The sequence below is a fragment of the Alnus glutinosa genome, chromosome 5 (assembly GCF_958979055.1).
Source record: "Alnus glutinosa chromosome 5, dhAlnGlut1.1, whole genome shotgun sequence".
Lineage (NCBI taxonomy): Eukaryota > Viridiplantae > Streptophyta > Magnoliopsida > Fagales > Betulaceae > Alnus > Alnus glutinosa.
In genome coordinates this window covers 4,314,263-4,330,074 of record NC_084890.1, presented here as the reverse complement: position 1 = coordinate 4,330,074, position 15,812 = coordinate 4,314,263, and the positions used below count along the sequence as shown (strand labels likewise).

The window sequence follows — 15,812 nt, the reverse complement described above, 5'->3', positions numbered from 1 at the left end:
TTAAATTTATTATTTTTTTTATTAATTTTAAATTTTTGAATAATTAAAATAGTTAAATTTTTTTTTTTTTTTTTTTTTTTTTTTTTTTTTTTTTTATCATTTTAAACTTGTAGGATAATTGGTAATTTAACCAATATATTACTGAATGATCAAGATTTAATTTAGGTGTTGTATAAAAATGTACGCATATATATATATATATATATATATATATATATATATACTAATTTAATAAATTGAGTTGAAATAACTTCTATCAATTCAGTTTAAAGAAAAATTTTATCGGTGATAATATGGAAAAGAAAATGGTTAGATCAAATTACTAGAAATAATGAGCTACAGAACTCCACTACATTCAATGTGCAATAGGATCTCTCCATTTTAATTGGTGAAAAATGTAAAATTATTCTTTATGGTTTACCTAATTTACAATTAGCTCTTTTTAGTATCAAAATAAATTCAAGGGTTCCTGAGGCATGCCAAAAAACAAATCATTTCCTATAGTTCAATTCAGTCAAAACACTTGACCGATTCCGTTAATATGCCATATTAGCGCCAATAAAATGACGACATGTGTCACTCTTAATATATATATAAAGAAAAATATATAAAACTAACAAATTAAATAAATTAAAAACTAATAATTACTGTTTCCTTAAAAAAGGAAAAAGAAAAAGATAAAGCAGTTTTCCATTTTATTAAAAAAAACAGTAAGTGTTAGTTTTTAATTTATTGAACTTTTTAGTTTTTGATATTTTATTAAGAGTGACATGTGTCGTCATTTTATTGGCAATGACATAGCATACTAACAGAATCCGTCAAGAGTTTTGACGGAATTTGACTATAGGAAGTAATTGGTTTTTTTTTTCGATCTTTTTCTTTATATTTTTTCGAATACTCCAAAAAATTTTGAATTCTTTTTGATACCACAAGGAACTAATTATAAATTATGTAAACCACGTGAACTTATTTTGTATTTTTTTTTTTTAAAATTGAGATGAACCCGGCCTGGGTCCACTAAGCATTTATTAGAATCGTGAATCTTTAATTAATAACTAACGATTAATGAATATTTCTTATCGTTTGAAATTGAGTAAGAAGAGAAAGGCGGCCAATATAATGACCTTCCATTATTTCGACAATTAGCAAGGTTAATTGCCTTTTAGCACTAAGAGAAAGGTAAATCGCCTGGCCTTACATTGGAGACAGTAAGCTCACACGCCCGTACTTCGTGAAAATGGAAGCTTTGACATATATAGGTGATTTTTTAATTATTTATTTTTCTTTCGTCTCCAAAAGCATGTAAAAGGGCAAAATTTAAATACTGCACCACGGACTGGAAGCCCTATAATGAGGGATTTAATTATTACTTTTGCTTCTTTTTTAGGGAGAGATGTGTGAGAGGAGGCTCCCCGCGCTACCCGAGTAGAGGGTCAGCCTGAGGGGCCTTGTCCTATGTTTGGGCAGGGAAAGGAGGCCTGGCCTCCTCTTATAGATCCATGCAATTTCTCTTATCCCTTTTCTTTGGACAAATCCCAATATATACCTCGTATATGGTCAGATATAAAGAATAGGAAATATAGGAGACAGACTATTTTCTTCTTTGAATTAGAAACAATCAATAAAAAAAAAAAAAATTGGTATTTTATTTAGAATCCTCTGTAGTAAAAATTTCTAAAAGGTGACTCTTGAAGAACTAAATAATTCTTGTCATCTAAAATTTGAGTAATGTTTAAAGTCACTTTTTGGTCCCTCCAACAATAACTCTCAATAACACATACTTGTATTAGGTTAAAAATATTTAAAATATGTGTTTTTCTTTTCTTTTTCTTTTTCTTTTTTCTTTTTACAAAAGGTCAAGAATAATTTAATCGCACTATCGAGGGACTAATTCAGTAATAGGTTCTCCATTAATGGACCATTGCATTGAATTGCTTGAAGATTGATTTGGCTCCTGCTCCTTTATTGGAGTTTTTGGCTCCGTTCTTCTATGAAGAACAAACGCTGGCTCATGAGGTGAAAGGAGAGTCGCAGAGTAACTATTTAGCACAAGAAGTATTGATGCCATGGTGGGTCTGTCAGTTGGATTTTCTTGAACACATAATAAGCCAATTTGAATACATCTCATGACTTCGTTACTTGAGTAAGAGTCTCTCAAAGATGGATCCAAAAACTCTAAAGGTGTTCCATCCTTCCAAAGCCTCCAAGCCTGCATTAATTGGTAAAAACAAATCTTATAATGTCATCTTCTCTTCCTCTCATTTAGAGGTGATGATTTAGGCATCAACTAAAGTCATGAAATTACAATATTTTTATTATACTTACATAGCTTCTGAGGTCCTCAGGATTGTCTGTTTGATAGAAAGAATTGTTATTTTTGCCACTTAAAATCTCTAAGACTAAAACACCAAAACCATATACATCTGATTTAACAGAAAACCGTCCATATATTGCATATTCTGGAGCCATATAGCCACTACAAATCACCAAATAGAACACAACAATATTAGTGAAGGATAATATAAAACCCTAGAGTTAAATATAATACTTCTATAATTAGTTAATTCCCGTAAGATATTTAATTTGAGATATGTAGGGCTACGTTGTCTAAATGTGCTATAGATCGATCTACCACTTCTCAAGGCATTTCTTTTGATAATTAAGGGCTCTACTTTTCCCATTTCCATATGGTAAATGGTGTTTCAAACATGGAGTAACACAAAGAACACAATATAATATAGAACTTACTATGTTCCAATGATTCTACTTGTATTTCCTTGAGTTTGGTCAACTTCAAAGATCTTTGAAATACCGAAATCTGCAATTTTTGGATTCATATCCATATCTAATAAAATGTTACTAGCTTTAAGATCACGATGTATAATTCTGAGTTGAGAATCTTCATGAAGATATAGAAGCCCTCGAGCAATCCCTCCAATAATCTTGTAACGTGTTGCCCAGTCTAATAGTTTTTGTTTTTCAGAGCCTACTCATTCATCAAAATCAACATGAAGTTAGAATAAATAAATTGATGTCAAGAGATACTTAATTAATTAATTAAACTCAACTAAAATTGAAAAATACATTTGAAATCCAATCTTTTTCTCTCTCACATCTTCAACAGCACCATGATACTTGACAAATTTGTTTGAAGTTCCATAAAGTTAACGACTCTTTATTGATTAGTTATAAGACTTCACAAATCTTCAAAAGCTCCATGCATTTTAAGCATGACACAAGGAAGTCATATGAATGTTTAGAAAAACAATACCGTATAGAAAATTGTCAAGGCTTTTGTTGGCTACATATTCGTAGACGAGTATCTTTTCTTCTCCTTCCAAGCAAAATCCTAATAGCCTCACAAGGTTTCGGTGTTGAAGCTTGGCAACCAAAACAACTTCATTTTTAAATTCCTCATTACCTTGTCCAGACCTTCTTGAAAGTCTTTTCACAGCTATTTCTTGGCCATCTAGAAGTACACCCTGAAATATGAAAATCCTAACATCAAAAGCTTTGGAGCACATTTGAATCATAGTCGCCTTTAAATCCTTCAACCTATCTTGTCGAAGGGGTAGGCAACAAAGGCAATATCTTAGCTTTACTGCCAACTCCCCAACTCCAAATTCAGATATTAAATTGAATGAATTTTGCATCATAATCGATCTTTGACTAAAAGAAAATAAAACCTTTAATTTATACCTACAATAACTTGGATTAAAAACAAAAAACATCTTCCTAAATTTGAACAATTTAAAATTGTAATGACTTCTCCTCATGGTAATTTTTCTTAAAGTTGAACAATTTGCATGGGACATTACAAAAAAAAAAAAAAAACTGAATATTAGCGTTGACATTTTGTCGTCACTAAAAGTCCGAATGTTGTCACTATTGACTTTTAGCGACGACACGTCGATGCAAATGCTCCAACCCTAATGTTCAACAATGACGACAAATGTTGACGTTAATAATATTTAGAGTCGACGGTGAAGCATTTAGAATACAAAACGGTATGTCGATGTTGACGCCGATCGCCTATTATCAGCATTGACAAGTAAGAGTGTAAATGGTATGAGGGTAGTTTGAACCTTGACTACTTAGTTTACCTCTCACTTGATGAGGAAAGTTTGAGTCTGTACGTGAGGGAGAATATTAAAAATATTAATTAAATGATTAAATTCATTATTTTTAAATAGCTTAAACTTTTAAGATAAATAGTGATTCAACATTTGTCTATATTTTTATTTCTTAACGTCTACATACATGCAATGTAATCTCTTTTCATAATTGAATTTCTAGACTCATTTTTTACTAATTAAACTCAAGTTTTTCATGATTTTTTATGCATATATCGGTTTTGAGGCTTCACTTCATAAGGTCATGCATAATTATTTATGTTCTTACATTGTGTTAACATATTCATATTATGAATATTCAATACAGGATCCGGCTTCTATACGATACTAAAAAGTACCACATATCTACTGTGATTATTTCTACGACTGGGATGCAAATAGCAAACATATGAAAGAAAAAACAAAACTCCTGACTTCTCCGTTACAGGTACAGCTCTATAGATATAGTGCGAGAACACAAAGAAAGAGAAACACCAAGATGAAATTGAAGGTAAAAGAAGCCAAAGGAGTTGGAAAATTGGAGGAATAAAATGGAGGTGAGATGAGAAATGGGCAATTAAAGAAAGGGAAACGGGAAAGATAGAGAGTTCAGTGGGGGGTTGGTGTGGGAATAGGAAATGGAAAAAACAATCACATGTGAAACAATGGGAGTAAAGTTTCAATCAGAAAGATACAGAGGGAATAAAGGGAAAGAAGTCAAAAGGCTTATGCCTGGTAGTGTGTTTTTGCGAGGTTTCCCAACAAAATTGCCTTCAATCATCACGGAGCCGACAGAGAGAGAGAGACTTTGCTACGTCGGACACCCCAAGAAGGATATGGCTTCTATGTCTGCTGTTTGTAACGGGGAGGTCACCGAGTTTTGTTTTTTCTTTCATATGTTTGCTATTTGCATCTTAGTCATAGAAATAATCACAGCAGATATGCAGTACTTTTTAATACCGCATAGAAGCTGGATCCTTCAATATAATTTTGCACACTTTTTATGTGCACTTGATCTCACTCGTACTACAAGCAGTCACTTGCTGCCCGACAGCCTCTACCAGCCTCTCGTCTCCTCTAGCAACATCTGTCAGTCTTCACCACCGGCTTCCGGTTTCTATTTTCAAAGTCAAGCTTCTAGAATTTTCCACCTTGAGTTTGAGGGGATGTTAGAATATATGAAAAATATATTATACTTTTTGCATATTCCATATTTGGTTGATATTGTAATATTCTCTATTTACGTGTTAATTGTAATCAAATCATAGGGATTTGATTACCATATTTTTATTTACTTTAAACCCTATAAATATGGACCTTTGTATTGTAGACAAAATAAGTTAATGAGTAAAATGTAGCTATTTGAGCTTTATCCTGTGGACATAGGTCATAGACCGAATTGAACCACGCAAATTTTGTGTTCCTTTCTCTCACTTATTTCTGCATTCATTCTATTTTAGATTTACATACAAATCTCAACAAAATTCATAATATTCTTTAAAAAATAAAATAAAAAGAATACTAATTAATCTAACCTTGTAAACCTCGCCAAATCCACCTGTACCTAGCTTGTTATCTTCCGAGAACTTCTTTGTGGCCGCTTCAATTGTAGCCAAATCAAATTGCAAAGAGTCTACAAGTTTCTCCACAGTTGTAACATCATTCGCAGCTGCACAGCCGAACAATAAATGTAATGGATCACACAATTATAAGAGCAAATTAAGCGTGTAGACATGAGGAATAAAACATGTTATATAAAATCAATTAACTTATTCTTATACCAATTTGATACTGTATAGCTGTTCTCGCTCTCCTTCGCAAATAGAAGCCCACAACCAACATCACCACCGTTGCAGGAACAACAGTAAGGATGATTCCAAGAAACAGGATTTTTTGTTTTCCTGCATAATCAATGAAATCTTCATTGACATGATAAAATAGACACTTGTTATGATTGAATCGTGAGAAAAAGAGCTATTGAACCGAACTCTGCGACGAACGCGAAGGCGAAGGCGAAGGAAGAATTGCTGGAATAGGCGTTGGTGACGTCGATGCATTAGTCATTTTGTAAAACTGATACATGTCATACCTCATTCTACAGCTAGGAAACAAAATTCTCACCCCTTGGTATCCACTACAACATTGCTGCATAAACGTTAACCCTTCCTGTATACACTTACTGCAATCAGAGTTGGATATATCAGGCGTGCACTGCTCAAGGGTATAGAGTATTTGAGCCCCAGTAAATTTTGCTTCTTTTGTTGCAAACTTTTTGGCACCGATTCCAACATTTGTAACCTGGCTTACCAAGCCATTCATCGTTGCCATCAGCAACGGGTTAAAGAGATTTGGATCAGAAATATTGGTTCCATTCGATATGTAACTGCTAGGCTGCGTGTTCATGATGGAGAAGAAATATTGGTCTGAGTAGCGTACCATGCATTCCTCGTACCAGATCACGGCCTGTTTTCCTCTAACGCAATACTGCAGACTCAGATCTTGGGTTCCACCTGCCACGCAATCTAGGCAGTCTTGAACGGCGAGGTCACCACGGCAGAGGAAGAGGCCGTAGACAGCGTTGGCGGTGTTTTGGCCGACGGTGTTGTTGTAGAAACCACCTTCAAGTCTGGCGTTGGAGGGAAGGGAAGAGAGGAGTTGAGCGAGATTGGACTGGAAGGTGCTGTTGGTTGTGAAAGTGTCTGTCTTGGAACAGAAATTGTCCAAATATTGATATGCGGCAGCTAATTCTATGCTCAGGCAGAGCAAGGTAAACTGCAGTAGGGCGCCGGAGACTGGGAAGGAAGCCATACCCATTTTGTACACAAATAGTTTGGTCTTAACTAATCATGAGACTTATACTTACCCACGTCAACTAGTTGACTTGCGTAACATAATGGGAATTATTGGAACCAACATTAAAAATATTCCTTCTTTTGTTATTTGCAGATTCATTCCAAATTTGATATAATTAAGGGAGAATATATAGCTAGATATGCATATTGACCGCCTAAAATATCTTTTACCATTCAACTATAGGATTGGCCACCCACCCTAATGCGTGGTCTCCCCCTATCCCAATGGGTGGTCAGCTATTTACTGGTTTTTATTTTTTTTTTATTTTTTTTTTTAAATAATGTGAGGGTTTTCTAAAAATTTTTTATTGGATTCCAATTAAAGTATATGGGTTGTTACCAAACTAAAAAGTACGAATAGCCATTCAATTTCACTCTCCTTTATTCCTGATAATAAATACTCTTTATTTCTAAAACTCATTCTAAATGAAGTCTAATGAGATGTCACATGTGGAACTTTCAACAAAAACGGGAATATAATAGAAAGCTTGGAGGGACCTACGTATATTATGCCTAATTAGTAATTAACATATATATTTTAGTTCCCCTACCAAACTGAACTGAGAGTTACTGATCAATTAGCTAGTTTATTGCATGCCTTCTAAAATCAAGAGACGTGGTCGCATGTTATATCTACATAACTCATCATACGACTTGCACGTAGCCGGCCACGTCCACTTTTCTAGATGACTTGCGGAAGATAAGTAGAATTATTGATAAAGTTGGCTCGGATATTAAATATATGCTCTATTGTTTTATATGCAATCCTTCCAAATTGGATAGATTTAATTGGAGGAGTAGCATGTATCTTTTTCTCATTTTCATACATGCATTTAACTCTAGAGTAATGCTATATCCTACTTTTTCATAAGGTTAATGTTGCGGTCTTAATTAATCTTTTAATTTTATTTTATTTTACAATAACTTTTAAAGATTAATTAAGACTGTTACGTTAATATTGTGATAATTACTAAAGAAGAATACACCTAACCTTCTAAATCTACACCTCTTTGATACTCATATTTTAAAACTTAAAAAAATGACATTCGACCTTTCCAACTACCGCTCCATTATTGTGAATACCCTATGTCTGTATTTTCCATCGACTTTGACCAAAATTATATCATGTGATCAGCTGAACACAACTATTTTAGGGGCGGAGGGAGGGAGGGAGGTCGAGAGTGGTCAAACGCCCCCTCCTCATTTCCAAAAATTTCATTTACTTCTGATTTTTTTTTTTTTTTTTTCAAATAGTTTTTTAAAATGGCTGAGATTCATGAGTACCGACGTTTCGTTACTTTTTCAGGTGGTTTCATCAAACAGCTGAAACATGAAAGCAAAAAATCAAGCATAGGAGATTGAAGAGGATGCACCTTGAAGGCTTGAAGCCGAGTCAAAGTGTCAGACTACAATACACATTTTCCTTGAAAGAAAAAACACATTGTTTAACTTAAACAAAGGACAAAGCTTTATCACTCAGGAAACAATAAAAAGAGAAAAAAAAAAATTAAAAAAAAAAAAAAAAGAAAAGAAAAGAAAAGAAGAGAGGGACATGTTAATCTGATTGTCTAAAGCAAGACTTCGAATTTTTTTTTTTTTTTTTAAAAAAGAAAAAAGAAAAAAGAAAAAAGAAAAAAGAAAAAAGAAAAAAGAAAAAAGAAAAGGCCTTAGCCGACTAAGACTTAGGTTAGGTTAGATAGGAGATTATGAGTAGGTGGGACTGGCTTGTCTAAGTCTAACAACACCAACACCTTTACAATTTTTTTTTTCTTAAAAAAAAAAAAACCTTAGCTTAGCCGACTTAGGTTATTTGTTAGGTAGGTATATATTAGATTTAAAAAACCTTTTAATACTACTGCAATTGGAAACAATAACCCTTAAGTCGCCTTTTTCAACTATTCAATAATTTGAGATTTGAAGTCTTCAACAATTCATTGAATTCAAATCAATTACTTAGTTATTTTATTTTAGAGCCCAAGAGGTATGTAATTAAGCTTTTACATTGATTAAGCTTTTATATTTAAATTGATCTTTTAAATTAGGGAGAACTTTACAAAATGGTGTTGAATTATACCGCGTTTTGACAAAAGGGTACTGAATTATTATTTCTCTCGAACTTGGAGTTTTAACTATCAAAATGAATCCCAGAAAGGTATTTTGTCTAGTTTCGGCGTTAAATCTTCACGGAAGTAGAGTCACATGACTTCCACGTGACTTTTTTATTGTCATTTGTCCGTTTTCACTTTCATGCATGTAAACTTGCCATGCGATATCTCCACCCGATGCCAATGATATATCCCCTTTCTTCTCCTCCTCCCTCTTCCTCTCTCCGCTTACTCTCAGCACCCAGTTCTCCACTTCGATCTTTAGCTCCTCCTCCTTCAACCCCGACACGTCCAGCATGATAACATGACTTTCTTGTGTCTCCTTCCAGTCGAACTTGTTGCCCCTATGGAGCCAAAATGGGATTTTTTCCAACACTTGGAATGGGTCTGCCTAGAAATCAGCCAACATATTCCCTACACGATCTACGAGTGGCAGCAAAGACCCGTTTGAGAACCCAACATTAAGAAAGAGTAGGAGAAACAAAGTGGGGACAACTTTTTGTGCTTGTTCTCTCATTTCTCTCTCTCTTTTGTTTTAGAGGTTTCGGTAAGTGGAAGAACGCTGTTATTGCGGTGTTGAGCTTGAGCGTTGCAGGCTTGTAGCATGCTCTGTGATTCTCACTTGTGAAGAGCGAGGGGGTGCTATGCTAGCTGTTTATATAGGGAAAGGGAAAAGTAAAAGACGTGGTGAAATTTGGAGAGCTCCAACCAAAAGGGCTTCTTGCGGTACAAACCATGTCAAATTGGAAACTCAAAATTTGGAAGCCACATCTGGTGAGGATTACCAGTAATATCACATTGATTGCTCAACATTGAATGCATGACTTTTTAATTAGCTTTGATCTGAAATTTGAAGTTCATTTATTCTTACAAGAAACTGTTTGAGTGGGTCACATGCAAAGTGGAAGTCATATGACTCATGAAACAATTTCCTCTGTTTTAGCTTCACAAAACAGAGTGTTTAAGCCAATGGGGTTCGACTCATGAAAAAGCCACTTAATCAGAGGCATGGGCTTTGCATTCAGGGAAGAAGAAGATTTACAATGTTTCTTGCAAGAGGTATTTTGGATTTGGTTGTGAGATTGACTAGGAGACCTTTAACAAGCTTGAAGGCCTATCTTAACAAGCTTGAAGGCCTGTCTTCACGTTCTCGATCCCACGGCGCTCCTCCAGGCTCGCCTTCCACCTCTCGGCTATTTTCTTGGCTTGCTCCTTCACTCTCGGCGTCACCAGCAACCTCGACTTCCCGATCATCAGATCCACCACCACCGGTATCAGCGACTTCAACACCAGAACGTAGGCCCAGCCCAAATCATTCACTCTATCGCTCTTCTCCACCCTTTTGTCCACCGGAAACACCTCCAATATCGATTCCAGCACGAACCTCGGCGGATCCACGCACTCGGCCAGAGCCAGAGGCATCTAAGCCGTCAACGCGTCTAACTCTTTCTTCTTCCCAGTGATGAACCTCCAAGCAAAACGACTTTAGACTCAACAGTAAGCCCTCGCCGTTATCGACCTCTCCGTTCTCATCCTCTTGGGATGCCCTACGGAGAGCTATGAGTGCAGCCTCTGTTTTTGCCTCCACTTTCTCCAGTACAATCTCGACGCTGCCTTGGATGGTGACCTCACGTTTCTCGAGATCGTTGAGGGAGGCCTTGGTCTGGTGGTCTAGGGTCTGAATTTTTTTCCTGAGGGCCTCGGACTTCTTCAAGATGTTTTGCTCCAAGGACAAGAACTGGTCCAAGAGCTCCCTCTAGAGGAGCGTGCAGCTCGTCATCGGCACCGCGCGGCATTTTCCGTTCATTAAACCAGTTTCATTTGCCGTTCTCCTCCTGGCCGGTTTGTCTCTCTAACATTGTCATGCATGTTGGTTCTTCCACTCCTCAAATGACCGTTCAGAGCTTCTCTCTAGGTTGATGATGATGACTACAATTTGCATGTGTGAGTGGAGAGTGGGTCCAGCTTGAGGAGTTGTGTTTACATGCATGAAAATGAGGGGCAAAACGGACAAATGACAATAAAAAAAGTCATATGAAAGTCATGTGACTCCACTTCCGTGAGGATTTAACGCCGAAACCAGACGGAATGCCCTTCAAGGATTCATTTTGATAGTTAAAACCCCGGGTTCAAGAGAAATGATAATTCAGTACCCTTCTGTCAAAACGCGATATAATTCGATACCCTTTTGTGAAGTTTTCCCTTTAAATTAAATGTCGCCTTTTTCAACTATTCAATAATTTGAGATTTGTGATTTCTTTTGATGGCATTTCTTTTTATTTGAAGTCTTCAACAATTCAAATCAATTGCTTAGCTATTTTATTTTAAAGCCCAAGAGGTATGCAATTAAGCTTTTACAATGATTAAGCTTTTATATTTAAATTACTCTTTTAAATTAAATGTGTGTATATATATATATATAAACTTTCTTTTTGTTACATATTTTAATTGTATGAAATATATAATTGTAGTGACATGCGATTATGGAGAACAACAATGATTTCATTGAACTCTAATCAAATTTTAAACGATCTCATGTCGAGGTAGATTTAATAAATCTGCTAGGAGATCCTTGCTTAAGGAAAAAATAAATAAAAATTCAAGGTATGAAGACTTGTAGAGGACAACTGAATAAATGAACACTAGGCGTGACAAAATAAATTTTAAGTTACATTTATATGTTTTAAGCGATAATTAAATTTATTTATTGCGTTAGTTATCTGTGGTTGCAATCCAGCCCTCTCTGCTTCATTTGGCAGGTTCTGCTAGTATTGTGCCAAGCACTTCGCCGTTGGAAACTTGGAACGTCACATTCGATCACTCCACATAATTTCCTTATGCTATAGGATTTTCTAACAAGTTTTTATGTTCTAAGGTATTGTTTGTTGAAAAGTGATTGGCTCATATTGGTTAACGAAAAGTTAACATTGGTTAATTAAAAATTTTTATTGGTTAACGAAAAAGCTTTGATTTCTATTTTCAATCGAGATCGGCCTAATATTTGATTGCTCTTTTTAAAGCTTATATGCAAGTCTTGAATTTGTTCTTCCTTCAAGCCTTCAAGGCACCGAATGACGTTTATTCTTCTAACGTTTGCAATAGGTTTGCCAATGTATCTTTTATGCTTATTATTCTTCTATAAAATAGAGTTTGTTTTCAGAACTAAATATATAGATTTAAGAGAAAATTGGGTTATTTGGGATTTTGTTTTGTGAGTGTTTAACACTTTTTTTGTGTACTGCTTTTTGATATAGTGAAATCTCTCCCTGCTGTTGCACTGTGGACATAAGCAAATTGCACTGTGAAATCTCTCTCTCAATGTATCTTTCATGTCTTTTGTTTCATTTTTTTTTTCTCTAAACACTATGTAATGTTCAGAGCATTATTTAATAATTGAAGTATAAAATTTAAATTTAAATAAATAATTAGTTAAGTTAATTTAATGTTATTAAAAATGCAAGAGAATATTTTTAAAGTCTAAAGAAAATAAAATATAAAAGAAAATTGAAAAAGAAAATAAAATAGAAAAGAAATTAGAAATGAAAAATAAACATAAAAGAAATTAATTAATAAAATTAAATAAAGAAAAGAAAAGAAAAATTAAAAGAAGAAAAGAAAAATCAAAGTAAAAAAAGAAAAAATAAAATAAAATTAATAAAGCATGTGGGGGCGACCTGCGCCCCACATACTTAAAGTGAAGGGCCACCTGGCCCTTCACGAAAAAAAGAAGGAAGAAAAGGCCATCTGGCCCTTCCCAAAGAAAAACAATAATAATAATAAAAAAAAAAAAAAAGAAAAAAAAGAAAAGGGAGATAAGGCTCGTGGGAGAGAAAAAAAGAAAGAGGTAGAATGCCTCTCTCTTTTGTCTTCTTTGGGGTTTTTCTACAAAATTCATGAGAGAAAAAAAGAAAGAGGTAGAATTTCTCTCTTTTGTCTTCTTTGGAGTTTTTCTACAAAATTCATTATCTACGAAAATCTAAACGTTCAAACTCAAATCCGACTTCGGTAACGTAATCTATGAAACCTGATCTACGTTTCTACCGATTGGTTTGAGGTATTTTCGCAAACTCATGGTCTTTGAGATTTTAGATTAAATCTAAAGATATATGAGTTTGATTTTATGTGTACATAGGATTTGTTGTGAGAAGCTTGCTAAACACTCTCCAAGTGTTGGATTTACATTTGGTGGAATTTTTGGTAAGTTTCTTCAAACCCTAATTTTTGGTATTTAATTTTAATTGAGTTTTTATGTGATTATCCCTTAGTAAAAGCTATTGGATTAATGATATTGTGTTTGGGGTAGTGTTTTATAAATTATGATTTAAAGCTTAGAGATCCTAATTTGATAGGTTAAATTAATTTGGGTTTTTTAAGTGATTAAAAATCTAGATGAATAAATTATGCTAATAAGTTAGTAATTATTGTAAAAAGATTAATGAATATAATATTAGAGGTAATGATATTGAGAAAATATTAGTGATAAATTATTTAGAGATAAGTGAATATAATTTTAGGGCTAATATTATTTTAAATTTAGTGAAAATAATTTATGGGTTTGTGAAATTAATTACGGGTTAGTAATTAATATTATGAATAAATAATTAAATGGTGATTTTAATATCTAACCCTTAGTAAATACTTTGGGTTAGTATTGTTTGAGTTTTAGATAGTGTCTAGGATTTATGGGTAGACGTTTGGAACCCTTAAAATATTATGGGTTTTCCATGGGTTAGCTCTTGAGCAATTTAAGAGCTAAATGTGAGTCCAATATTAGAGGTTGTTAATAATGTGCAATGTATTGTTTTTACAGTAATGCATTGTATGGTGGTGTCTAAGAGACCTAGTGCTTAATATCCACGCAGCCAAGGTGAGTATTCTACTCACTAAGAAACTATTATTTTCATATATTAATGAATTGTAAAATATATATGTTTTATGAATCTGAACCAACTGTATATTGATTATAACTGTTTTTTGATGATTTGAGTACTTTTGAGTATATTGAAATTATGATGATGTTGAAGTATGTATATGATATGTGGAGTTTGAGTAAATGGAGCGACTCTAGGATATGGTTGGGGATTTTTGTAGACTAAGGTTGCATAGTAAATGATTAAGATTTTTAGTGTGAGTTATAAAATTTGGGACATGATGCATTGCGTGCTTAACGCCACAAACCTTGGGATACAGTCCCTATTTTTCGGGATACGGTCCATGTTCTCTGGAGTTACGGACTCGACGTTAATATGGGATACGGTCCCTGTTCTCTGGAGTTACGGACTCGACGTTAATATGGGATACGGTCCATGTTTTTTTGGGATACGGTCCTTGTTCTTTGGGATACGGTCCTTGTTCCTTGGGATACGGTCCCCGTTCGCTTGGTATATGCCTACATATATTGGGATGTGATATATTGTAGTTTTACTAACTGTATTATTTGCTTGATTTAAAAGCATTGAATTTGAAAGTGCGAAGATGATTGCATTGCCTAAAGTTAGAGATGTCATTGTCTATGTAATACCGCGCGAGTTGTTCTACAAAGGCAATAAGTGTACGGGATTAGACATGGTGTTATGGGATGCTAATGTCTATGTAATACCATGCGAGTTGTCTTGCAAAGGCAATGAGTGTACGGGATTAGACTTAGTGTTGCCTAATTCAGAGAATGTGAATGTCTTAGTACAGCTTAGACGTACTTGTATGCTTGAGATTACTCACATACATGTATGACTAAGCAACCAATCAAAAGTAATATTGTAGATGAGTCAATATGTAGAAGCTTCCAAGGTGGGATGACTGGAACTTCTATATATGTTCACAGCTGCATAGTATACTTTAAATATTTTCTATTAGTCTGTGTTTGCTATATCAGCTATGGGGGTTTTCAAACAAAAGTTTATAAATTGCTAGCTGTTATAGTGTATGCGAGACTAAAATAAAGAAAAGTTGATTCTTTGTGAAAACTCAGTGAATAGTATACCTCTGAGGTCTTAGTGTAATTATTTTTGCTAATGCGGTGGGCTCATAATTCCACCTGTATGGATGCGGCAGCCCCTGCAACCGTGCAGACATTGATGCTTTGGTTGCGGGTTCTGTGGATATAGATATTGACTTGTCTACCTAGCGTATGGGATACTATGATTGGAGCACAACGCAACAATCATAAGTTACGGACTCATGGGTGGTCCACATTTTGGGTATTTTATTTATGGCTCCTGTCCTACGTGGCACATATATTTATTGAGCTTGTATTTTAGTATATAATTGTGTAATATGTTTTATAAGCCTTAAATAGATAGACTTGTAAATGGCTCTTCTTGTTGTAATTATCTGTTTTGTATTAGATGTATTTCCGCTATTGATATGTGTTCCGCTGCACATTGATATTTATATTCCACCGTGTTAGATGTAACTCTGAATATCAGGTACATGTTATGGAACGTGTACGTTATGTTGGCTGAGCAACAAGTAGTCGTGCCACTGTGAAGATCCATTTATGTATGTTTAAAAAAAAAAATGGGTCGTCACACACTATATCACGTTTGTTTCGCTTGAGTGTTTGTATGAGAAATTTACGACCTTTCACACAACATTGTTGAGTTTATCACTAATTGTGTGTGATATGCAATATATGTGCCTAAATGTAAGTGCCAAAGGGAAATAAGTTTGTGGAGCTAAATGTATTATTCCGAAACTTCAAACAAATTTCAGCAAAGGATGCATTTTGGGGAAATTTTGTCCAA

At 34.5% G+C, this 15,812-nt stretch overlaps 1 protein-coding gene and 1 long non-coding RNA gene across 3 annotated transcripts; one reads left to right on the top strand and one right to left on the bottom strand.

The window, feature by feature from the left end:
- Positions 1–1,806: 1,806 nt before the first annotated feature.
- Positions 1,807–6,512, bottom strand: LOC133869940 (cysteine-rich receptor-like protein kinase 10). Of its 2 annotated transcripts, XM_062307036.1 has the most exons (6): positions 5,894–6,232; positions 5,648–5,781; positions 3,272–3,482; positions 2,749–2,986; positions 2,326–2,476; positions 1,807–2,209 (listed from the first exon to the last, which is right to left on the bottom strand). In XM_062307036.1, exons 1-6 carry the CDS (start codon positions 5,952–5,954, stop codon positions 1,877–1,879), a joined length of 1,128 nt encoding a protein of 375 aa, XP_062163020.1. In that variant the 5' UTR covers positions 5,955–6,232; the 3' UTR covers positions 1,807–1,876. The 2 variants fall into 2 exon arrangements, with proteins under 2 accessions (XP_062163020.1, XP_062163022.1); XM_062307038.1 differs by lacking the exons at positions 1,807–2,209; positions 2,326–2,476 and having other exon boundaries at positions 2,748–2,986; positions 5,894–6,013; positions 6,101–6,512.
- A 6,464-nt stretch (positions 6,513–12,976) lies between these two features.
- LOC133869941 (uncharacterized) lies at positions 12,977–15,592 on the top strand. Its single transcript, XR_009900584.1, has 4 exons — positions 12,977–13,123; positions 13,202–13,266; positions 13,880–13,936; positions 15,138–15,592. It is a non-coding gene; the product is annotated as an uncharacterized LOC133869941 (long non-coding RNA).
- Positions 15,593–15,812: the final 220 nt, after the last annotated feature.